Source organism: Monodelphis domestica, chromosome 1 (genome assembly GCF_027887165.1).
Source record: "Monodelphis domestica isolate mMonDom1 chromosome 1, mMonDom1.pri, whole genome shotgun sequence".
Lineage (NCBI taxonomy): Eukaryota > Metazoa > Chordata > Mammalia > Didelphimorphia > Didelphidae > Monodelphis > Monodelphis domestica.
Window position 1 is genome coordinate 693,053,390 of NC_077227.1, and position 25,456 is coordinate 693,078,845.

Genomic DNA, 25,456 nt, shown 5'->3' on the forward strand with positions numbered 1-25,456 from the left:
TTTCTTCTTAGTCTTCTTTGCCGAATCAACATCTCTGTTATACCTTCTACCTGTGGATATACTCCTGGTCTCTCTTCTCTCTACAATCTATCTTGTTGATGTCATCAACTAGCATAGGTTTAATTATATGTGTGTGTGTGTGGCTCATCAAGCCACTGTTCTCACTCCCTCTTCTTCCCTTCAAGTCAATATTCTAAAAAGAAGAAGCTACAACCATCTTCCAAATTCTCACTACTGATGTCCTGTATCAAGCTGACTTCTGACTCCACATCTCCACTAAAAAAAAAAAAAAAACATCTTCTCTCCAAGATCACTTAATGATATCTCAGTTGCCCAAACCAGTGGACTTGAATATATATATTTGATTTGAGTTGAGATGCCCATGGAACTAATTGGAAATGGCCAATAGGCAACTGGTGAATACAACTGAATATATGCCTGTTGGTCACTTCCGACTAGTTCCATGGGCGTCTCAACCCAGCATGGCCAACACAGAACTCATCTTTCTGAACTTTCCTGTTTGGGGTAAGGGCACTTGTCCTTCCAGTTGCCTGAGTTAAGAACCTCAGAGTCCTTCTTGATTCAGCATTCAGCTTTATCCTATAGATTTGCCAAATCTCATTGATTTTACCCTCGTAACTGTTATAGCCAGCGTAACATACACACCAGGCAAGTTCTTGAACTTTGGAGGGCCTGCAGACACAAGTTATAGAATGGGGGAGGGAGGAAAAGGAAAGGAAGAAGAAAAATACAGAGAAGAAGAGAAGTGTTTTTGGTGGACCGGGCAACTCCTCTACCCCTCTCCTGCCTGAGTACATCACCTGCCCCCTCTAAAAGGTTCACCATCACTGCCCTAGACCCTTTCATAAGTCAGCAAAAACACTAAGAAGAGAACTTCAGAGAAAGACACAAAACCAAAACATGGGTTTTGGAAAGGCCTCTCAGCCCTCTCATTTTGAGGCTTCCAGCTTTAGCCTTTATTTGCAAACCAATCCATTATCTTATTGACTTCAGTGATAAACAAGGTAATAAGTCACATCAATGTTGCAAGTTCTATTCTAACATAGATTAACCAAAATTATTGTTACGGGGCAGCCACCCATTGTTCTTATGACCATATGAGTATGGAAGAGGTGATAGAGATGATTCTTGGAAACTGTGATGTTTTATGAGAATTGGTGAGCTCCAGGAAAAGTGCCTTATCTCTAGCATCCCTTCTCTGCTGTTAAGGTTGTATATGTTCATTATAAGGCTACTTGCAATGTTGATTAGGATAGTGAGAATAGGCCCCTTTTGAGGAAGCCAAATTAAGCCAGTCTGCCTCAAGAATTTAGTTAGCATTGACTCCCCCGAGTCATTTCTTCTATTCGAAGGTTTCAGTACTCATTAACCCTGTGAATTCCTGATATGGTCACAAAAAAGAAAATAGCCTTTGCAAAGATATCTTGTTCATACTGACCTTGGCCCTTGCCATGAGGCTCAGTGCAATCACACCTTTGATCTCAGGGTTTGTCAGATCTGTAACATCTCTCTACTCATGTTCATCACATTAGTTCAGACCTTCATCACGTGTTGCTTAGACTATGGCAATAGCCTCTAAAATAGTCTCACTGCCTCCCGACTCGCCTCCCTCCAATCCATCTTCCACATCAGCTATCAGTGATATTCCTAAATCTAAGAACTGATCATGTCACTTCACTGCTCAAACTTCAATGGCTCCCTATTCCCCATAGAATTAAAGCCTAATATTTGATATTTAAAGCCCTTTATGATCTAACTCCACTTTATCATTTTAGCTTTATTATGAATTATTCCCCTTCATGCTGTGGTCCAGACAAATTGACTGTCTTGCCATTTAAAAAAAAAATCCTTACCTTCCTTCTTAGAATCAGTACTGTGTATTGGTTCCAAAGCAGAGGAATAGATAAGGGCTAGGCAATGGGGATTAAAATGATGCAGTTAGGAAGTGTCTGAGGCCAGGTATGAACCCAAGACTTCCTATCTATGGGTCTAGCCCTCAATCCGCTGAACCACCTAGCTGCCCCACTTCTTGTCATTCTTTACATGATACTCTGTTCACCAATCTCTAGGCTATCTGTTATGTCTGGAATTTACTCTTCCTGTCTACCTCCAAGAAACCTTAGACCCATGGTGGCAAACTTATGCAGAACCCTCTCTGCAGGCATGCCCACTGTCACCTCTGCACCGTATTTGCCAGAGTTTGTTTCTAGAAAGCCAGAGGGATGCAGGACCAGGCTGCTCCTCTACCCCTCTCCACACATGCCTGAGGACATCATCTCCCCCTCTAAAAGGTTCACCATCACTTCCTTAGACCCTTTCATAATTCAGCAAAAACACCAACTCCGGAAGATCTTTTCTGAGCTCCCCAGTTCTACTTTCCCCCTCCTCTCCTCTGCCAAAATGGTGCTGATTATACTTTTCATATCAACCGTAATGACTGGAGACATCCACTTGGCTGAGGTCATTGGTGCTTATATACTTTCCCAGCCACTGTGGTTTAGCCGAAGCCAATCGATTTCCCTGGTTCAGACTTTTATTATGCCTTACCTGGAGTATTACAATGGTCTACAATTTCTTGTCTTCCCACCAGAGGAATTAAGCAGCCTTGTTCTTCATTTCATTCTCTGCCACATATTTCAAAAAAACGGTGCTACTTAGAGAGTCAATGATTATAGAAATAATTCAGGGCTCAAATTGTAGAGCTTTCCCCAGCAAGAAAGGAAAATAAAATGATCCCCAGCATGCAAATATTTAACAGTTATGGCACATAATGGTTTATTCCCATGCAGAAAACAATGCAAAGTCATAAAGAATCACAGAATGCCTAGAACAGAATTCAGTACCTCACTCTTCCAATCAGTTGGGAATATAATATTCAAGTCCTCTTGGGAAATAGTTTCTTTACAAGTTTTTGAATTAGCTGTTGTACATTTCCTCTCTACCCCAGCAGATCAAACACCAAGCAGGCTTTTCTCTCCAGTGGCCTCACTTCCTCTCTGATAGAGACACTAGTTTCCCCAGGATGCTGCCATAGCACCTGTCATTTCCTACTACTCCAATGACTTTTTTGGGGGCTTACAAGATCAGTGCTAAAGGAAGGCACCAAACAAGACCAACAAAGGCAAGCAGGGCTACCAGTACAAATCTGGTCAGTTGAGTTCCTAACCTGCAAGGAGAGTCCCTACCCCACCATCAGGCTGGGATAGAAAAGGGCCTCCTTCTCTACTCTTGGCCAAAATCCCATTTTCCTTTCTGGAGAACAGAAGGCAAGCCAGGTATTTGCAGTGTGGCTCCCCACAAGAAAAACATTTTATTCTGGCCCAGCAACCCATAGAGGAGGACTCAACCTACTGATTGTTCATACGTATCCAGGAGATGGTATACAATGTCAATTAATGATCAAGTTTCTCATGAGCAGGCAGAAAATATCTTCTCATACTCTTAAGTCCTGTTATACTCATTCTGTCTCCTTTGATCAAATATAAGCTCCTTAAAGTCAGAGAATGTTTCACTTTCATATTTGTATCCCCAGTATTTAACACACCACTGCTGCTGCTTACTGCTGTTGTTGTTGTTCTGTCATATCTAACTCTTTTTAATAACATTTGGGGTTTCCTTGGCAAAGATAACTGGAGTCATTGGCCATTTCCATCTCCAGTTCATTTTCCAGATGAGGAAACTGAGGCAAACAGGACAACGTGACTTGCCTAGAGTCACACAGCTAATAATTGTCTGAGGATGGATTTTAACTCGGGACCTCCCATCTCTAGACCTGACTTTCTATCCACTGAGCTACCTAGCTGCCCCTTTAACTATCTACTTTGTACCCATTCTCTCTTTACATATTTATAATCCTAAAGGCTTCTCTGAGAAGCTGGCATATCTTACATGGGGTTTACCCAGCCAATAAAAGATAGTGTCCATGTGAGTGGCGAGAAGGGCATGAATCTGAGAGATGTTAGGTAGAACTGACAGGATTGGTTCTGATCGATATGGAGTCCTTTGCTGATTTTGCCTCAGTAGGGGTCCCTCCACCTTCTTCCCTTTAGGATTCTCCTGCCTTCTTCTCCTTAGTGCATTTGACTTTGCAAAAGCATCTGCAGCCAAAAATTCCATAGAAACTTGAATCTACTTAACCGATTCCTCCAGCGTTTCCCAGATGGTGGCAGTCAAGGTGGTCATTTCTTCTATCAAGCTCTGCTTGCCCCAGGAGCAACACAGGAACTCCTTGGAAAAGTGTTCTAGCTTCTCACTTTTATCCATGGTGGTAGTTACAAAGTTGGCTTCCATGGAAATGCCTCCTATGTCCAAGATAAGGTCCCTGAGACTGTGGATGGCTTCATAGCATCACTTAGGCTCGAGTCTCTGCATTAGTGTAATAATGAATTTACAAACTCCTTAAAGACAGGGGCTACTTTTCCTTTTACCTATGTAGCCCCAGACTACAAGGTGCCTCGGAATGCTGGGTATTCATAACTATCCCCATGTCCTGTTTCAGCCCTTTCAGGAGGCTAGGGTTGGAACTAAATGGCCCTTCCAGCCAGAAGTATGCCTTCTCCTCAAATAGCACCGGCCAAGGACCAGAGGCTGAGGTCTCTCAAGGCAAGAGACCAAACTTGAAATCCCAGTAATTGTGTGCCATGATGGAAAAACCATCGGGTGAGACAGCAAAGGGTCCGAGTGCCCAGAATCCTAGAACCCCAATGGGGGAAGTGACCTCAGAAGTCACCTTGCCCAATCTGTACCTCAGCAGGAGTTCCCTCTACAACCTTCCAGTTAAGTGGCTCCAGTCTCCATTCAAAGACCTCCAAGCACGGAAAACTCTGTCCCTGCAAATGTAGCAGTCTGTGACTTCAAAGGGCTCTGATGGGAAGTTTGGAATTCAGTCCCTCAAGCCCAAATCTGCCTCTTGTCACTTTTGCTTGACTTAGCACAGTCCTTGACACATAGTAGGCTTAATGAATATTTATTGGATTAGTAAGAGGCTGTCATTCCACCATTTTCTAGTTTTGTCCACCTGGGCAACCTCAGTTCATCTCTAAAATGGGAATGAGATTCCTTTGACTTTCCAGGATTGTTTGAAGAATCAACAATAACGAGTATGCCCAAAGAGGGAGGCCAAAGTAAAGGGTTACTGTTACGAAGCATCAAGTGCCTGCGATGTGGATACAAAGACAAAAATGAAGAATTCTCTCTCTTCAAGGGTATTACATTCTACATATTACAGAAGAAACATCAAATGCTCTCTGTCTTTGGTTTTCAAGTTTGTATTTGAGGGCAGCTGGGTGGCTCAGTGGATAGAGTGCCAGATCTGGAGACTAGAGGTCCTGGGTTCAAATGTGGCCTTAGGCAGTTCCTAGCTATGTGACCCTGAGCTAGTCACTTAACTCCCATCACCTAGCCCTTATCTCTGGGAATCAATACTCAGTATCAATTCTAAGATAGAAGGTAAAGGCTTTTTTCTCTCTCCTAATTCTACTGCCTTCCCTCAGATGACAATCTAATTCCTAATCTATAGCTTGGTCATCCATAGCAGTTTGCCCAATGTCTGTGACTGTGAGAGCCTTAAGAGGAGGGATCATCTTTTGTCTTTCTTTGAATCTTCTCGGCTTCCAACAGAGCCTGGCACATAGTAGGCGCTTCATAAGTTATTTTTTCCCCTTGGACTGACTGGGGCTAGGATGGTTTTTAAGATGTGGTGGTGTGATTGGCTTGAGGGCTCTGAACTTGAAAGGCTAAGTGGAGAGAGGCCCAGGAAGTTAGAAAGCCCAGCATAAGCGGTGGAGGAATGAATGGAGAATATGTGAAAGGAATCACTAGATCCTGGGGTGGTCAGTGACTGGCCCCAGGTTACAAAGGTAGGAAGCAGCAAAGTTGGGGTTTAAAACTAGATCTATTGACTTTCAATCCAATGCTTCATAGGGTCAGCTAAGGAGCACAGTGGATAGGGTGTCAAGACTGGTGCTGGGAGAACCTGAGTCCAAATTGAGCCTCAAACACTCCCTGGTTATGTGACCCTCCTCAAGTCATTTAACCCGACTTTAATTGATACTAAGACAGAAGGTAAGGATTTTTTTAATCAATGCTTTATGAGTCCATAAAAGTAGGATAGTGTAATATTGTGAGAATCAGGAGGAAAATTTTATTTTTCCCAGCTAGCTAATAGGGAGCCACTGAGGATTTTTCAGCAAAGGAGTGACATGGCCAGATATGTATAAGAATTAATTTGCCAACTCTGAGAAGGATGGAGGGAAGGGAGGTACAGGATGAAGATGGGGAGTAGAGGCGGTAGATGATAAAGGGTGAGGGGTCCTAGAGGAGAGGACAAGTGGGAGAGATGTTACCTGGGTGGGTATAGACAGAAAGACGGACAGACAGAAACAGAGACAGACAGACAGAACAATCTCATCAGCTAACAGCCCAAAGAAGACTAAATGGGCTCCAGCCCAAGGAGCCCGAGGTACACGGTGGAGAAGGGGACCAGTAGAGGACCAGCGGGGGCAGAGGATAGGGTTGGAGGAGGGGGCTCGCGCTGTGGGCCCCTGAGGGCTCTCCTCCCTCTTGCTGCACTGGGAGATCTCTCTCCCTTCTCGCTTTCTTCCCCTCCTTCCTCCTCCTCGCGTTTCCGCAGTGTCATGATTTCCGTTTCCCTCAAAGAAAGGAGGGTAAGGGGGGCGAGAGGGAGAGAGGGCTCCGGGTCCTGCTGCTGCCATGTGGCCCCCAGCCGACACCGAGGCCGCGGGGGCCCCGGATGGCCCCCAGCCTCAGAGCCTGAGAGCTCTGCTCCCCTCACGGGAATTCCTGTGCTCCCGCAAGGGCCGCCTCCTCCTAGGAGAATCGGTAAGTAAGGAGGCGCCTTGAGCCCCGCACCCTAGAGGAGATGGGGGCGGGGGCGCCCCGGGGACGGGACGGGACCTGAACCTAGTGATCCACGGTGTGGATGGCACCGCGCCAGGGCAACCGCGCCCACCTCAGCCGGGCCTGAGCCTGGCACTCTGCTGGGAAGACCTGAACCCAGTCCTAGGGGCGGACCATTCACCGGGTCCTGAGACCCATTGTGGGGGCGCGGCTAGGCTAGAGCGGAGCGGAGGACGGCGGGCTGCGGGGCAGGGAGGATTCGAGCCGCCCGCATCCTTACCAGCCCGGGCCAGCCTGCCGGCGGGCTGCCAAACTTGCCAGATTTCCCTCTCCTCCGGGTCCCAAAACGCCAGGGAAGCCCAATCCTGGTGGTTCCTACAACTTGGGGGCTCCAAGAACTCTTGGAACTTGCCCTGGTTGCTTTGCTTAGGAACCTTAGAACACAGAACGTCCGCCTTGGTAGCTCACACACAGAATAGACTCCTTCCCTTTACAAAGATGCCCAGAGAGGAGGCTGGTGGCCGTGGTAGGGCTAGAACTCCGTTCTTTCTTACTCTGGGGGCCTGCGATGAGCCATTAGCTACCAGGAGGTCTCAGGCGCCTTCCAGACCAGGAGTCAGGAATATAGATCCTGTGGTTTAGGGTCGGGGGTCTGGGCGGGAAGAGGGGGTGGAGGAAGCAGTATGGTAGCGCTGCTCCCAGAGGGAGGGGCCAAGCCACCCTCCCGAGCCCTGGCCCTAGCGCTGTCTGGGAGGGGGAGGCAGAAAAGGATGTGCTGGAGGTCTACTTCCTCCTTGCCATTGAGCTGGGTGGGGAGAGGTGAGGGAAGGTAAAGGCTTTTGCCTACAGCAGCGCCATCGCCGTCGGGGAGAATCCTCAGTCTGAGGCCCTGAGGAGGATCAAAGGGAGGCTCCAGGAAGGTCTCTGGCGGCTCCGAAGTTTTATGCCCAGCTGAACAGTCCTTTTGGCTGTTACCCCACGGTATTGCACCCGAAGTCCTTTACTCAAAAGATAGTGCTTGGGCGGGACCTGTTTGTCTTCTCTTTGTTCTACCTCAAAGGTGGCCTTAGTAACCCCAACAGCCTTCCAAAACCATCTGTACGAATCCTTCCAGAAAGTTCTGACTTTTCTTTCATGAGAGGCATTGTGAAGTAGGTGGCCAGGTGGACCAGTGGGTAGAACACCAGACTTGGAGTCAGAATGACTCACATTCCTGAGTTCAAATCCAGCCTCAGACACTTACTATGTGATCCTAAACAAGTCCCTTTACCCTACTGGCCTCCGTTTCTTTATCTGTTACATGAGCTGGAGGAGGAAATCAAATCTGACCTCAGATATTTTCTAGCTTTGTGACCCTGAGCAATCACTTAACCCTGTGGGCCTGAGTTTCTTCATCTGTTAAATGAGCTGGAGAGGAAAGGGCAAGCCACTCCAGCATCTCTGCCAAGAAAACCCCAAATCATGTCATGTAAGGTTGTAAGGTCAAACATGACTGAATGACTGAACAACAACAACACTGTGCAGTAGTGGATAAATGGCTGGCCTCAAGGCCAGGAAGACCAAGGCTCAAATACCGCCTCAGAAGCATTCTTTCTGCATGACTCTCCCTTAAACTCTCAGAACTCTAGGCAAGTTTCTAAACTCCTAAGTTTTGGAGGAGGTGCTGACCAGCCCTGGTGGATGGAGTTACCTCATCCAGGAATTCCTTACACGAATGAAATCGTAAGGCTGGTCCCTACTTTCATCCCTCATGTTTTCTTAGAATCTGTCCTACAATTTCAGACCTGCAAGGGACGTGAGGCTGATTAGTTCATCACCTGCCTGAAAGGAGCCCCATGGATAGCATCCCTAACCATAAAGACCCTGTTTAAAGCTCTTCCTAAAAAAAAAAAAAAAAACAAGAGGAAATTCGCCATCCCCACTTTTAGACAGCTTCAGCTGTGAAGGTAGACTCAAAATATTAAGAATACTGGGGAGAGGGCAAGAGGGCAGATAAGTAGCACAGTGGATAGAGTGCCAGCCTGGAGTCAGGAGGATCTGGGTTCAAAATACTTCCTAGCTGTGTGACCCTGGGCAAGTCACTTAACTCCCATTGCTGATATCCCTTGCTGATCTTTTCTCTTAGAATTAATACTATGGCAGAAGGTAAGGGAAGAAAGAAGGAGGGAAGGAGGAAAGAAAGAAGGAAGGAAGGAGGAAAGAAAGAAGAAAGGAAGGAGGAAAGAAGGAAGGAAGGAAGGAAGGAAGGAAGGAAGGAAGGAAGGAAGGAAGGAAGGAAGGAAGGAAGGAAGGAAGGAAGGAAGGAAGGAAGGAAGGAAGGAAGGAAGGAAGGAAGGAAGGGAAGGACAGAGGGAGGGAAGGAGGAAGAGGAAGGGGAGGAAAAGAAAAAATACTGAGCTTGGAAAGGACGACCTGCATTCAAGTCATTGCTCTGCCCCACTTTATGGAGTAATCTTGGGCCTCCGTTTCCCCTTCTGTAAAATGAGGTGCTTTGGACAGTTCTCTTCACAATCTCTTCCATACCTGAGGGTCTATGACTAGTTTTCCCAGTTCCTAGGATTAGCTCCATCCCTTTAGTATCCCAGCAGCATCAGGAGCAGTCTTTTGTTATTAGCAAAGGGCAGGGCCCTTCTTTGCTGGAGCCCAGACTTTCTAGCCTCTTCAGCAAATCCAGCCCATTCCCACTGGATTGCACTTCCTGGGGTCACACATGAGCATTCCACCTATCCCCGCAGCCACCCTTCCCTCCCCCATCCCAGCTGCCCCCAGCTTTCTCCTAGTCCTATAAAGGTGCAATGTGGCTCATCCTCCTCCTCCCTCCCTCCCCCTTCTCCTAGGGCTTGGAAAAAGGAACAGCAGCCAGATTTCTCCTCCTTAGCACATCTGGTTTTTGTTCAATGAAGTCACCATGAGCCTTTACATTTCTCCGCCCACTGGAGTCCCTCCTCCCTCCCCCTTTGGAAAGTGGCACAGGGCCCACAGCCCCCACAGGGGAAAAGCAGAAATGCCCCAGCAGCAAGTGCTGCTTTGTCTGAGAGAGGAATTGTGGTCTAGAGCAAAGAGCCCCAGCTGAGCTTACCAAGAGGCCTGCCTGGGTTCCAGTCCCCCCTCTGCCACTGAGCTAGCGGGGCTATCCTCCTGTCCCTAGAGCTGGGCTTTCTCCCTGTGAGGTGGGGAAAAGGGTCCATCCACCTGGCCTTCCAGCTTTAAGCTTTTTTAAAACCCCTTACTTTCTGCCTTAGTATTAATTCTAAGAGAGATGGCTGGGCAATTGGGGTTAAGTGCCTTGCCCAGGGTCACACAGCTAGGAAGTATTTTAGACCAGATTTGAACCCAGAACCTCCTGACTCCAGGCCTGATACTCTATCCACTGTACTACCTTGCTGTTCCAGCTCCATATTCTTTTGTTTTAAACCCTTACCTTCTATCTGAGAATCAATACTAAGTAGTGGTTTCAAGGCAAAAGTGCGGTATAGCTAGGTATAGGTTAAGTGACTTGTCTAGGATCACATAGCTAGGAAGTATCTGAGGCCAGATTTGAACCTAGGACCTCCCCTCTCTAGGCCTGGTTCTCTATCTACTTTCAATCCTAGCTGCCCCCAACTCCATATTCTTAATCTGATGCATATGGGTCTCATCAGTGAAAACTTTTCTTCCATTTATACAGATGGCAACCCCTATATACTTCAAGGGCAGCCAGGTGGCTCAGTGGATAGAGCTCTGGGCCTAGAGTCAGGAAGACCTCAGGTACTCACTAGCTGTGTGACCTTGGGCAAGTCACTTAATGTCTGTTTGCCTTAATCCACTGGAGAAGGAAATGGCAAACCACTCCAGGGTCTTTGCCAAGAAAACCCCAAATGGGGACATGGGGAATCAGACATGACCAAAACAACCAAACAACAACAATATAGTTTCATCTTCTGTACTTTGTGGGCATGCCTTTTGCTGAATGTTCCTTATAATCTTTTCAAGCCCTCATGCCTAAATCTTCTACCTGGAATATAACCGGGTGCTAGCTAGCCTACCTCCTGTCCTGGGCTGGAACAAGGCTGAAGGCAGTTTGGAAAGTGGGCATCCGACAAACACTAGCCAGCAGGCATTCTGGGAACAGGGAAGACCAGAGCAACAGATGTAGCTTCCAGTTCATCCTGCTCATCACCCTTCCTCCCGACTCCTTCCTCAAGTCAGAGGGACCAGATAGCGAAGGGATAGAGAGTATCCCCCTGGTCCCTTGGAAAAACCAACTTCCCTCCCTCAAAGGGACACTGAGCAAAGTAGGTAAAATCAGGAGAAAAAATGTTGTCATCAAGCTACCTGGGGAGCCATGGGGCTTGGCTCTAGACCTTTTTCCAGGAGAAACCCAAGAAAGGTCCCCATCCCTGCAGCTGGACCTCATGGGAGGAGAAGATAGGAGTAGGTGCTGAACTGTAGATAGCCCTTCAAGGCCACAAAGCCCCAGGTGAACACTTCTTATTTAATCTGCACAAAAAGTCTGTGGGTGTATTATCATTTTCACTTCGGGGTTGAGGGAATTGAGGCAGAAAGAGGTTAAATGAGTTGCCAGGTCATAGACTAGGCAGTGGCAGAGCTGGGATGCAACCCAGGCTTTCTGATGTTAAGACCAAGCTCTCTTCCACAGCTGCCTTGGCCCGGAGGACAAGGGTGGGGAGGGTTTTGGCAGCTGGCTACAGTTCAGACCAAAGAACCAATGAGCAAACTTTCCCTAAAAGGAGCCAGAATCTTATCCTCCATCAATGTAATCTACATAAAGCCAGAGTGGATGTAGTTTAAAAACAGTTTTTAAAGTATCAGCTATGTGCAGAGCAGAGGACTGGGTGCGAGGGCACGTGTAACTTTTAGATAAATACACAGCCGCTGCCCTCATGGAGCTCTCAGTCCAATGGGGGAAGCCACCAAAGGGGAGCAGTCATGACAGTAATACATGAGCACATTTTAAAAGATGCAAAACAGAGTCAGTCCTTGGTGAGGAAGGTCTGAAAGTGAAAAAGTTGATCGATCATAACAGGGCAGACTTCCTGAGAAAGGCATCCCCCGTCACCCAATCAGTAACATTTGAGAAGCGCCAACTCTGTACAGAACAGTGTGGGTGCAAAGACAGAAATGAAGCATTCCCCTGCTCGTGCTACTGGGGGAGGCAAAATACTCCTCTAGAGGTAAATGCAATAACCAGAAAGAGAGTAGCTTTAAAGGGGAAGGTGGGGAGAAGGGGAGGAAGAGGTGTGCAGGAGAGACTTCACACCACTCGAGTCTTGAAGGGAATCAGAAATTGCAAGAGAAAAGGGTGACGAGAATAAGGTCCGGACATGACGGACAGACGGCACAAAGACAAACTGAGATAGGAATGAAGTATCATGGGTAAGGGAACAGCAAGTCCCCTTTGGCTAGACCGTAGAGTTTACAGAGGAGAGTAATATGTGATAAGCTCAGAAAATTAGGTTGGAATCAGGTTAGGAAGTATTTTGAATACCAGACAAAGGAGTTTGTATCTGATCTTGCATGTAAGAGTTAATAGGGAGTCATGGAAGTTTCTTGAGTAGTGGTGTGATATGATTAGACTTTAGGAATATTACTTTGGCAGCTGTATGGGGAGGATGGATTGGAATGAGGGAGAAACTAAATAAAAGGAGACTGACCAATTAGGAGGGTATTATAATAGTAATGAGAGCAAGATGGTGGCTGTGTGACTAATGAGAAGGAAACAGACTTGAGAGGTCAAAATGGATGTCAGAATCCACAGGAATTGGCAGTTGTTCAGAGATGTGGGGTGAGGGAGAAGGAAGGGTCAAGAGGAACTGAAGTTTTGAACCCACGTGATGAGAAGGAGGGCCATGCCCTCGACAGGGACTTCGAAAGGCGTGCGGGTTTGGGGGCTAAATGGGTTCAGTTTGGGGCATGGAGTTCGAGATGCCAAAGGCATCTAGTTCAAAATGTCCAGAGACAGATGTGGGACTAGAGCTCAGGAGGGAGACTAAGGCTGAATATTGCAATCTGGAAGACATCAGCAAAACAATGATAATGAAATCTGAAATCCATGAGAGCTGCTGTGTCTGCCACCAAGAGGGGGGGATTTCCGAAAGAGCTAGAACAGAACCAGGAGAACACTGTACACGGGGACCGTGTTGGGGTGGGACCAATATTGGGGACCGATTAACCGTGATGGTCTTGGGTACTCTCAGCAAGGCAATGATCCAGGACTAAGAATGGAATATATACTAATAGTATAGAGATAGGAAGAGAAAGAACTGAAGGTACACCCATTGTTACAGGCGTGATACTGAAGTTATTATTCAGTCATGTCCAACTCTTCATGACCCCATTTGGAGTTTTCATGGCAAGATACTGGAAGTGTTTGCCATTTCCCTCTTTGGCTCATTTTACAAATGAAGCAACCGAGACAAACAGGGTTAAGTGACTTGCCCAGGATCACACAGCCAGTGTCTGAGGCAGGATATGAACTCATATATTTCTGCCCACCTAGCTGCCTGTGACATTGAAGACAATCCCTCAAAGGAGACTGAGAAAGAGCATTGGGACAGGTGGGAGAAGTAAGAAGAGCATCATGGAAATATAAGAGAGGAAAGAATGCCCAGGCAGCCAGGGCTGTCAACAGGGTTAAAGGCTTCAGAGAGGACAGGAAAGATGAGGATTGAGGAAAGGTCAGCAGTTTTGGCAAATGAGAGGCAAATTTTTGGTATCTTTGAAAAGTTGAATTTTGTGTTAATTGAACGATGGAAGCCAGATTACAGAGGGTTCCAAGGAGAAAAGAGGAGAGAGGAAGGCAATGAGTATCGATGGCTTTTTCTAGGAATTTGACTGAGAAAGGAAGAACTATAGAATGAGAACTTGAACATTTAAGGTCCAAAAAAGAATTTCTTAGGGACAGGAGTGACAAGGGCATATTTGTAAGCACTGGAGGATTTGATGTAGTAGAGAAATAGGAGACAAGCCTGGAGACTAACCTGCTGAAGAACATGGTTGGAGATGGGATCAAGGCTACACAGAGACCACAAAAGTTCTTAAAAAAAAAAAAAAGAAAAAAGGGGGCAGTTGGGTAGCTTAGTGGTTGAGAGCCAGGCCTAGAGATGGGAGGTCTTAGGTTCAAATCTGGCCTCAGACATTTCCCAGCTGTGTGACCCTAAGCAAGTCACTTGACCCCCATTGCCTAGCCCATACCACTCTTCTGCCTTGGAGCCAATACACAATATTGACTTTCCAAAACAGACAGTAAGGATTAAAAAGAAAAAAAGGAAAAAGCCCTTACCTTCTGTCTTAGAATCAATACCGAGTTTCAGTTCAAAGGCAAAAGAACAATGAAGGCTAGGCAGTTGGGGCTAAATGACTTACCCAAGGTCATACATCTAGGAAGGACCACAGAAGTTCTTAACTTGGGATCCAGGAATTTGGGGTTTTTTAAATAAATAATATTTTAAGAACTGCATTTTGACATAATTGGTTTCCTTTGCCATCCTATATATTTAGTCATTGAAAAATATTATTCCAAGAAGGTTTCACCAGACTGCCAAAAGGGTCCAGGGCACAGAAAATATTAAGAGCTCCTGGTATATAAGGATTGGTCTTGGTGAGGAAAAAGGACCCCTCTTCATCCGAGACCAGAGTCAAGGAGATTATTGTGTGTGGGGTCAAGGGGGGTTGTTAAGATGTATAAGATGTGAAAAAGAAACACAGAGAATAGCCTCAATTTCTAGGTGAGGACCCCCCTGAGAGGGTGTGGGAGGAGTGAGTGTGGTGGGAAACTGAAGAAGAGAAAGTGTGCAATGTTGGAGATGCGTAATAATTGAGCCTGTGAAGCAGAGAAGCTTGGGTATTCCAGGCACAGGGAGCAGTGGGACCAAAGGAGGCAAGGGCAGGTTTACAGGACAAAGGATATTCTCATTTTCCTGTGAGCAGGCTCCCTGAGATGGGAAGGAAGCATCCTGTAAGGTTCTGAGTTGGCTTCAGACCAAAGAACTAGAGAAAAGGCCACTGTCTCCGGCTGTGTCTCTGGGATCACCGCAGTGGGATGGAAAGATCATTGGGCCTGGAGTCCAGATATCTATGGAGGAGAGACTGGACTGATTTTAAGCAAGTCACTTCAAGCACTGAGGATGGGAACTCCTTCCAACGCTCAGGCCTTAAAGTCAGAATGAGAAGTGATGGCCAGCATGGCCAGCTCTTTCCCGAGCCTGGCTGGATGGGAATCTCCACTCAGTCCTCGGGAAATGAAGGGAGGGCAGCGGGAATCTGAGCACAAAGCCAGGGCTCAGGGTCAATGACATCATTCTTCCTCTCCCGGCCACATCTGCAGCCCCTCTTCCTCAATGTGTCCTTCTCCTAGGCCTGGAGACCACAATCTGCCATTGTTCAACTTCCTTCTTCCTATTGGCCATGTCCTTTTCCTTAAAAAAATCAAATGTAGTCCTGAGGATTTGGGGTTTTATGCCACTGTCACCAAGCAATAAGTGCCCATCCTCCCCATCGCCCATGCTGGACCCTTCCTTGTGGCAAAACCAACACAGTGGCTATGTCTGACAGCAAACTGCACCCCCCCAGCCCCATGTCAGTTTAGAAAACTCTTCAGAGAATGGCGGTGTAGACAGCAAGGCAGAGTGAAATAGGTGTGTCTGGTTCAGGTGTCGTCTCTGTCCCAGCCCCTCCTGGGGACCTCAATATCCTTCCCTGTAAAATGAAGGAGTGGGACTAAACGGACCTTGAGTTGCCTTCTGGCTTTAAATCTTATGATTTATGATGATAACACTTATTTGAGACTGGAAATCAAAGCAGTTACACAGACACACACACACTGCTAGCCATTAGGGATTGATTAATGCTACAATTCCACTTAATCGTGTAACATCAATTAGATTTTGGGAAATCAATTTTTACTTTAAAGATGTAGCAAGAAAAAAACTATCAATATTTGCCCCCAAATCCTTGGGAGGATGTGCTCTACTATCCCACCTTAGTTTCCAGGGAAAGTACTCAGTGGCACAGTAGATACAGAGCCAGACCTGCAATTGGGAGGTTCTGGGTTCAAATCTAACCTCAGACACTTTCTAGCTGTGTGACCCAGGGCAATTCACTTAACCCTCATTGCCTAAATCTTTACCATTATTCTGTCTTGGAACTGATACTTAGTATTAATTCCAAGACAGAAGAGAAGGGGAAAGAGAGAAAGAGAAAGAGAGAGAGAGAGTCAGAGAGACAGAGGGGCAAAGAGAAAGAGAAAGGAAGGAGTAAGAGAAGGAGGGAGGGAAGGTGGAAGGAAGGAAGGAAGGAAGGAAGGAAGGAAGGAAGGAAGGAAGGAAGGAAGGAAGAAGTATTTCTTAAGCATTAATGATGTGGCAGGCACAGTGCTGAGTACTAGGAATACAAAAAAAAACTGCTCCTGCCCTCAAGGAACTCCCATTCTAAAGAGGAGTCAATGTGCAAACATCAGTGCACCTAGAAAATATAGATCAGTGCAAATGGGATGCAATCTCAGAACAAAGGAGGCAGGAGAAGAAGACCTTTTCCAGAAGGTGGGATTTGAGCTGAGTCTCAAAGTAAGCCAGGGAAGTCAAGAGGCAGAGATGAAGAGGGAGAGAATTCTAGGCATGGGGAAGCAGCCCCCCAAAAGGCACAAAGTTGGGAGAGGAGGGTCCTGTGCAAGGGACAGCAAGAAGGTCAGGGTCACTGGATCATAAGGTACCTAGAGGGTGGTAGAGCAGGAGAAAGGAAGGACAAGAGGGAGCCAGAGCATGAAGAGCTTTATATATAAAATAAGGGACTTTGATCTGATCTGGAAGGCCATCAGTTTCCTGAGTAAGGAGTGACATGGCCAGATCTGCAGTTTAGGAAGAATAAGTTGACATCTGAGTAGAGGATGGATTGGAGTGGGGAGAAATCTGTGTAGGGAGACCAACCAGAAAACCATTGCAATAGGCACGAGGTGGTGGTTGTCTCAGAGGAGAGAAGGGAGCTTATATAAATAGATGTTACACAGATAAAAATTCCGGGTCTTGACAACCATTGGATGAAGGGGGAGAGGGAGTGAGGAAAGATGGGATGGGAGGAGAGAGGGGAAAGGGAGAGATGACATCCCATGCTTTGAGCCTGAGTGACTGAGATGGTGGTTCCCTCTGTGGTGAGCAAGGCTGATGACTTTGTGCAGCTCTGCCTTGCTCACATCAAGGCATCCATCACCTTGTGTTGTCTTTGGTCCTCTTCAAAAATGAGAAACAAACTACAGCACCCTCCATGGTTGTAGGGAAGTTGGGGAGAGGAAGGGTTTGGGGAGAAAAAACAATGAGATCTGTTTGGGACATAATGACTTTGAGATGGTTCTGAGACTTCCAGTTCAAAAAGTCCAATCAACCATTGGTAAAACAAGACTAGGAGTAAATAGATCTGAGAATCATCTACATAGAGATAATCGAACCATTGGGAGATAGCAAGATCATGAAATGAGATGGTATAGCCAGAGAAGGGCGCCAAGGAACTTCCATTCTAATGGGAAGGGCATATGCCTAGATGACTCTATACAAGATATAGACAAATTAAACACACGGTAACCATGAATTGGAAGCCACAGGCCGATGGAGGATGAGGAAATTGCCTCCCACATTAGATTGTATTTGTTTTGAATCCTGAAAGAAAATAGGCATCCCAGGAAGCAATGAGGGGGGAGTGTATTTCAGACAAGAGGGGACAGCCAACATCAAAGCACATGGATGTGGGAAATGATGCATACTGTGTGGTGAACAATAAGTAGACCAGAATGGCTGGACTGAAGAGAGGAAGGATGAGAGTCATGTGTAAGGAGAAAGGAACAAGGCAGGAAGAAGCTAGGCTGTGAAGACCTTGAAATGCCAAACAGGGGTTCCTTTTTGATTTGAGAGGGAATAGTTAGTTGAATAAGAGAATGGCCTGATGAGAGCTGAACCTTAGGAAAAGCATTTTGATGGCTATGTGGAGGAGAGAGAACAAATTGGAGGCTATTGCAAAATCCAAGCAAGAGGGAATAAGGGCATGAACTAGGATGGTGCCTGTATGATTGAAGGGAGAGGAGCATACTCAGAAAATGATGTGTAGATGGAAAGACAAGCTTTGGTAACTGAATATGTGGGGGTGAGAGGAATCAAAAATGACCCCAAGATTGCTAACTTCGTGTGACTTGATGAATTGTAGTACCCTCAACAGTAATGGGGAAGTTTGGAAGAGGGATGGATTTGCCGGGAGAGATAATGTGTTCTGTTTTGGATATGTTTGAGTTTGAGATGACTGTGGGATGTCTAGTGATAGGCAGTTGGCATTGTGGGATTGAAACACAGAACAAAGATTGGGATTGGATATATGGATCTGGTAGTCATTTGGACAGAGTTGCTCATGGAAGCCATGGGGATAGATGAGGTTACTTAGAGGAAGATTGTAAAAAGAGAATAGTGCCCAGGATAAAACAAAGGGGGTATAAAACAAATGATCTGGGTAAGGATGCTGGCATGCAGCTAGATCTTCTGCAAAAACCCTTCTCTCACTTATTTTTCAACCCATTTCTTTCTCTGTCATAACAAGGCTGAAAAGGAAGAGTCAGAGAAGTAGGTAGGATAAGAATCAAGAAGTGTCATGAAAACCCAGACAAGTTTTCATAAGGAAGAGAGGATGATTGACAGTCAAAGGCTCCAGAGGGATCAAGAAGAATGCGAATTGAGAAAGGGCCATTAAATTTGGTGATTGAAAGAGCCTTAGAGGCTTTGGCAATGTCCTTGGACTCCCTCATGAGCCTCTATTCATTTTGAACTTTAACATCCCTCTTGTAGGACCAAGTCACATTCTTACATTCATTCTGTTACCAGGCCTTCTTCCATCTTCTTCATTTAATATCTAGGTTGGTTGGTGAATTCCTTGTTTATTCATATCAGTCTCTTCAGACAAATCTTTTTTTCCTTCTCATTGAAAGCTTTCCTTCTTTGGAATTTCATTCTTGGTCATCTCTCATTCCTCTTGAATTGATGTTCCCTGAAACATTTAGATGTATCTTGAAGGCTGGGATCTACCCATCCTCCCTCGGAACCCTTTGAAATCTTCCTTCCCCAAATCCAGAAAGCATGTCAGCTATACCCAGACCTCCTCTCCTCCTCTATCATAAACTCTTAGATGAAGTGGTTCAGCTTCTTCCAGGGCACCCATCATTTCCACCCCAGAGATCACTTCCTCTCTGTTACTGAGAATCAGATCCAGAACACTTGGTCAGTCACTCAACAACCACTGACTCAAGGGCTTTTTAGGTATGTGCCAGGCACTATACAAGAGCTCACATTCTAATGGGGAAGACTGTAAAATGACTGTATATGCATGATAAATATGATGTAAATGGGGAGGAAGGCACTAACAGAGGTGGGGAAGGAGGAGGAAGAGGAGGAGGAGGAGGTGAAGATAGGAAAGGCCTCTTGCAGAAGGTGGGATGTGAGCTGACTCTTGAAGGAAGTCAGGAGGCGGAGGTGAGGATAGAGAGGAAATTGAATTTTCTCTTATTGGTTTCTCCACCTTTTGAAGAATGAAATTATCACTAAGGCAAGTCAAAAAGTAATTAGTTAAGGGGTAGTGAGATGGGTTAGTGGATAGAGAACCAGGGCTACAGATGGGATGTCCTGGGTTCAAATATGATCTCAGACACCTCTTGGCTATGTGACCCTGGGCAAGTCACGTAACCTCAGTTGCCTAGCCCTTCCCACTCTGCCTTGAAACTGATGGTTAATATTGATTCTAAGAGGGAAGATAAGGGTTTTTTAAAAAAGAAAGTAATTAGTTACTCTGTCTTTGGGAGGCAGAGACAGAGACAGAGACAGACAGAGAAAGAGACTGCTCCAGCACATCATGGATAACTGGTCTTCCATCACTACTTTATAACGCTTCTTGTCAAAGCTCAAGATCTGTTTCCCAAACTCGTCCTCTAGTTACTCTGCTTGTCCCTGTGATCTTTTTCATACTTAGGTGACAAAATCATTTCTGTTTTGTTCTCCACTTACCTTCATCCAAATGCTTCCCATCATTCACTTCGGGTTCCTAGATTTCCTTAAATGACTAGGCTTTCTTAATAGTAGCACAATGCTGGGCACCTAGAAAGTATTATATAGATGTTAGCTATTGTTATTATTTGGTGCTACTCCCTTTCCACAGCCTTTTTCTGCTCCTGGAAGCTTTATTGATACTTCTGAGATCAAATTGACCCTCTTGTGTTAGGACTTGTAGTTCCTCATCTGTTACCTAAACTTTCAGCATTTATATATAGCCACTTGAGGCCATGGCTGCTTTCTTGTTTCCTGTGAATTTCTGGGTATCTCAGCTATTTATTCTTCTTCCTTCTTTGTAGTTATACTCTATAGTAGCTAACTTTGGGGATATTTGTAAGCAATCCTGGCACAGAATAGGAACTTAATAAATGCTTGTTCCTTTGTTCATACCGAGTACTTTAAAGCTGTTTTGATTATATTTTCAAGATACATGGCAAATTCATTCTTAGCAGCCTGTGTTAGTAGACTCCATCTTTGGCCAGGAATTTGTCAGATCCCCTTCCCAGATGCCTCTTCTTTCATTAGCTGTGCATTTCCCAAATGTGTTTTTCTCTCCTTCATCTCTTCCCCTCAATGGGCAACAATGGGGAAAACACAAGCTGGGCCCCTCTGGTCTTGCCTAAGGCTTCATAATCATTGGCAATACTTTTTCATTTTCTTTCTGGAAATTTGTGCCCATGTGAGTCACCAGGAAGGGGCACTTGTCATCTGGCTTGTTGTCCTTTGTTGTGTCTTGGACATGTACCCTAGGAAGATAACAGATTTGTCTGTTGCTGTTATTAGGTCCCTGAGCAGGGAGTTGCCCATTACTACCACCCATCTCTTCTTCCTAGGCTTGGAAAAAGATGATCACTTGCCTGAGAGTTCCCAAGGCTCTCCCTTCTGTCATTCCTAGGAGAGTGTGCATCTTCTTACTCCTCAGAACACCTAATCATCTCTTCTTTGGGAAGAGCCTCAAATCTACAGTTAAGCTCTCATTTTACAAATGTTCTTTTCCTTCTCTTTCTCCATTCTCCATCATCTTGGAAGTGATGGAGAACCTTATTAAGCATCTTACCTCTGGGTAAATGACTGCCAGAGCTATATAGCCAGCCCCAATCTTTGTCCTTTGTTTCAGGCCCACAATGCCAAGTGCCTATTACTAGATTTTCCAGAGTCCTCTTGATGTCAGGGGATGAGATTAGGTCTTGCCCAAAGAATTCATGACTCAAGCCATTGCCATGGTGGGGAAACAAGCTTTATTATAAGAGAATGTAGTATAAGAGTTGCTAGTAAAAGAAGCAGCAAGTAAGGTAAGGTAGAAGGAAAGTAGGTTTTTCAAGAGTGCTTTTTAGCATGTTTGGTTACTAAGGAAGAGGTCATTTGTTTGGTGGTTGTTGTCCCGCCATTCCCAGGGAACTGACATCACCTTACCCAGGCTCCACTTTGGGCTCTATGGTTTTACCCATGATTCACTCTGCTTGCCTACTGTGGGGAGCAAACCACAATGTCAGTGGGAAACTAATGATCCGTTAAATACCCCCAGGGCAGTTTTCGGTCACATTTTGCTCTTTTTCTGTGCACACTCTAAGGAAGGCAGTGATTGTGGAAACTAAGCATTGTTTTGAACCTAGTCCTGTGTGACTGGGAAAGTGAACCCTCTGTACAAGCTGTCCAGAGACCCCAAAGATTGTCTAAAGATTGAAGTGATGTGTAATTGGAAAATCTTGGACCTTTGGACTCCATCTCCCAGAATTCTCTTCTTGTCCCAAGAATCCTTTTCCCTTGGTTCATGTTAGCAAAGTTATGTTATTATTTTTAAGCTGTGGGTAAGGCCTCCCTTGTTCATTTCTGACCTTCCTCCTCCTCCTCACCACCCTGAGTAGAAGTCTTGCTTCTATTGTCCCTGGGAGCCCTCCATTTCCCCCAACAACCTAGAATGCTCAGAGGTGTTCTTTACATCCCTTCTCCTTCTCCCTCAGGGAGATTAACCCACACTTGGAACAGTCACTTGGCTGTTGGGAGACAGCATTATTGTTGTTGGCAAACATGCAGACATCAGCATGCTCCAGAGAAATCACTGCAGTTTCCTTTCCATTTCTTTGCTTGAGATTTTCAGCTTCTTGGGGGGGGGGGGCTCACTTTCTATCTTAGAATCAATACTGTGTAATTCTGTAATACACAGGTTCCAAGGCAAAAAGGGATAAAGGCTAGGCAATGGGGGTTAAGTGACTTGCCCAGGGTCACCCATCTAGAAAGTATACAAAGTCAAATTTGAACCCAGGACTAAACCACTTAGCTACCCTCCTGCAGCCTTGCTTCTTGAAAGAACTGGTGTGTCTTTGTTTACACCTTAAGACTCAGCCCTGGTGAAAACTTTCCACCATCAGAGATCACGGCTGAAGGACCTAGCAACCCTATTCAAATTCCTTCCCTGGTCTCCACCACAAGGGACAACCACAGCAACATCTACTTCCCCTTCAGCCTTGGCCCCTTCTCCCATCTCCCAGACTTGTTTGTCTGACCCTCCTCCGGTCTACGGAGCCTTCAGGTCTTCAGCCGGGAGGGGGAGGCACCTGTCATTTGTGAGGCACTGTGCCAAATGCTTACTTACCTTGTCCCAAACCCCCACAATGCTTTTATTTTCTCCCTTATCCACCTAGATGCTGCCTCTCTCATAACCCAGAAGGAGAATGGAACCATTATCTGGGCGGAGAAATTGTTCCTCAAATTGTCCTCAATGATCACAAATTTGATAAAAAATAATGTCTCCCCCCCCCCAATTCAGCATCTGACATAATAATAGTAAAAATAGCCAGCTGTGAAAATGCTTTACAAACAGGACCGTGTCTGAGCCTCACTTTACAGATGAGGGAAGTGAGGCAAACAGAGGTTAAGGACTTGCTGGGGGTCACACAGCTAGTAAGGGTGTGAGGCAGGATGACAACCATCTCGGCTCCCCAAGTCCCTTCTCCGACATTTTATTCCACTCAAACTCTTCTCTCTTTCCCTGCTTCTCTTCCCACAACATCATGAAGGACATCAAGCCATGATGACGATGGATGAAAGGCATGGTCGTTGTGCTAAATAAAAGTCCTTAAATGTTTTTTTAAACTCTTACCATCTTAGAACCAATACTATATATTGGTTCCAAGGCAGAAGAGTGCTAAGGGCTAGGCAGTCAAGTGACTTGCCCAGAGTCACCCAGCTAGAAGTGTCTAAGGTCACATTTGAACCCAGGACCTCCTGTCTCTAGGCCTGGCTCTCAATCCACTGGACCACCCAGCTGCCCCCAAAAGTCATTAAATATTAAGTCACATCTTGATAAATGTCTGTTGTAAATGTTAAGGAGGAACCCAGCCCCCGCCAGGAGGAAACCAGAATCCTTTGATTATCAAAGCACAAGCGCATATGAGATCGCTCGCTGTTAGCCACTGGGGGGAGCCCGACCCCACCCCCCCTCCCAATCAGAACTCACTCCCCTTTGACAAAGCTCTTCTTCCAAGCACCCGAAGAGGGAATTAGAGAGTTGAGAGTAAACTGAGGCTCGGGAAGTTTGACGTCTTATCGCAGGTCTAAGAAGGGCCTTTCGCCTTCGAGATCCTGCCCACGTCTACTAAAGCGCACTTTCAGTGGTGTGATGGCGCCCCCACCCCCGCTCCCCTGCGACCACGAAGCGGCCCACAGAGGATGAAAAGACAAATCAGAATGCGCGGCGCCTCCTCAGGAAGGCCGATCCTCCAAGCCTGACCTCGGACCCTTCCTGGCAGTGTGGCCCTAGCAAAGCCAGGCAACCCTCTTGGCCTCAGTTTCCACAACTGTCAAATGAACGGAAAAAGGAAAGAGCAATCCCCTGCGGTGTCTTTGCCAGAAGGCCCGTCACGGGGTCGGGAGAGTCAGACACTTCCCTGGCCTGCTTAAAGCGTCTCTGTGCCTGCAATGGGCCTCGGAGGAACCTCCCGGCTGCTCCCACAATGCATCACGAGGCCTTTCTTTGGCCAATCTCTTGCCTTGGCTGATCTCTGAACGCGCTGTGTCCTGCCATTGGCCCGGAAGCTCTTTGAAGACGAGCAGTGTCTCCCCTCTGTCTCTGTATCCCCGGAGCCCAGAAATCCCCATTATTTCCTTTAAGCCAGGAGGTGGCGGGGGGGGGGGGGGGGGGGGGGGAGGGGGGGCAGGGACCCCTCAATACACCCTCGCACATAGCGTCGTCGCTCATTCCCACCCACCCGCTCCCCTCTCTGTGCCTGGACCAGGGTGAGAGAGGACAAGGAGGCGGACAGTTCTGGGAAGGGGTGAGAGGACGTTGACTCTGGGGCACAGAAGGGGAGCCCGGAGGGAAATCTCATTCCTTCTTCGGGGCAGGGGCCCTGGGCCTGCCAAGGCAGGACGACACAGGAAAAAACCTTGTGCCTTTCGGGAGTCGGCTTCTGCGCATCAAGAGGGTGAGTCTGCACACAGGCAGGAACAAAAAGCGTTTCCTGGCAGTCCAAAGCGGGCTCAGATTCTCGGCAGAGATGCGCCCAGTGCCTGGCCAAGGCTTCCCCTCTCTGGTCTCACTTCCCCTTCTGTAACCCCAGATAGTCCCTGAGGGCCCTTCTGGATGTAACGAGGGCGTCCCCAGAAACGCTCCAGTCACCTCGTTCTACAAATGAGGAGGAAGCAGAGGCCTAAAGCAGGGAAATGGACTCGGCCAAGGTCACACAACACATCCTTTAACACACCGCACCGTTCATTCTCTGGAGATAACAGGAAACAACTACAGAAGCCAATCTCTGCTCTGTCACAGGAAATTAAAGGAGGAATCCTAGATGCGAAAGAACTAAGGAGGACCACGACATTTATTTTTATGTTTTAACCTATTGGAGACTTACAAAGCACCCCAGATCCTTGTGTTCCTGTGATCTGGCCAGTTGCCCAGTGCAACAGGCAATATGAATGCGGCTTTACAGAGGGGGAAACTGAGGCTGGGAGGGGTTGCTGATTGCAGACCGAGGCTCTCCCTAGCATCCTCCACTGAGAAGGGAAGAAACAGCTCTTGTGTTCAGCGACCCTTAAGAGAATGGGGGAGCGTTGGGGTCCTCCATGTAGAAAGTTTGTCCTGAGCATAGAATGAGATGATTGCAAAGTGCCTGGCAGTGCTGTCTGGCCCACAGTAAGCATTATATAATGCTAGCTATTATGAGTATTACTCACAATAATACTAATCTTATTTGCCTGTTGAAATTACAGCTCTGACCTCCAGTTGTTTTAGTCATGGTCCAACTCTCCCTGGCCCATTTGGGGTTTTCTTGAGGCTGGAGTGGCTTTCCTTTTCCAGCTCATTTTACAGAAGAGGAAACTGAGGGGGGAAGGGTTAAATGGCTTGCCCAGGGTCCCACAGCCAGTAAATGGTGGAGGCCAGATTTGAACTCCCAAAGATGAATCTTCCCATGTCCAGGCCCAGGCACTCTATCCAGGGCACCACTCCTCCATGGCGTTAATTCTAGGATCTTCTCTCTATTGGCTATTTCGAGTTTATCCTTTAT

General features: G+C 46.5%; 1 protein-coding gene across 1 annotated transcript in view; it reads left to right on the forward strand.

The window, feature by feature from the left end:
- The first annotated feature begins 6,636 nt into the window (after positions 1-6,636).
- The window catches only part of CMTM3 (CKLF like MARVEL transmembrane domain containing 3), a 33,875-nt gene continuing 15,055 nt past the window's right edge, over positions 6,637-25,456 (forward strand). Inside the window, exon 1 of the mRNA XM_056800567.1 lies at positions 6,637-6,861. Within this exon, the coding sequence (XP_056656545.1) occupies positions 6,733-6,861 (129 nt within the window). The 5' untranslated portion in view covers positions 6,637-6,732. The remainder of the gene's footprint in view (positions 6,862-25,456) is intronic.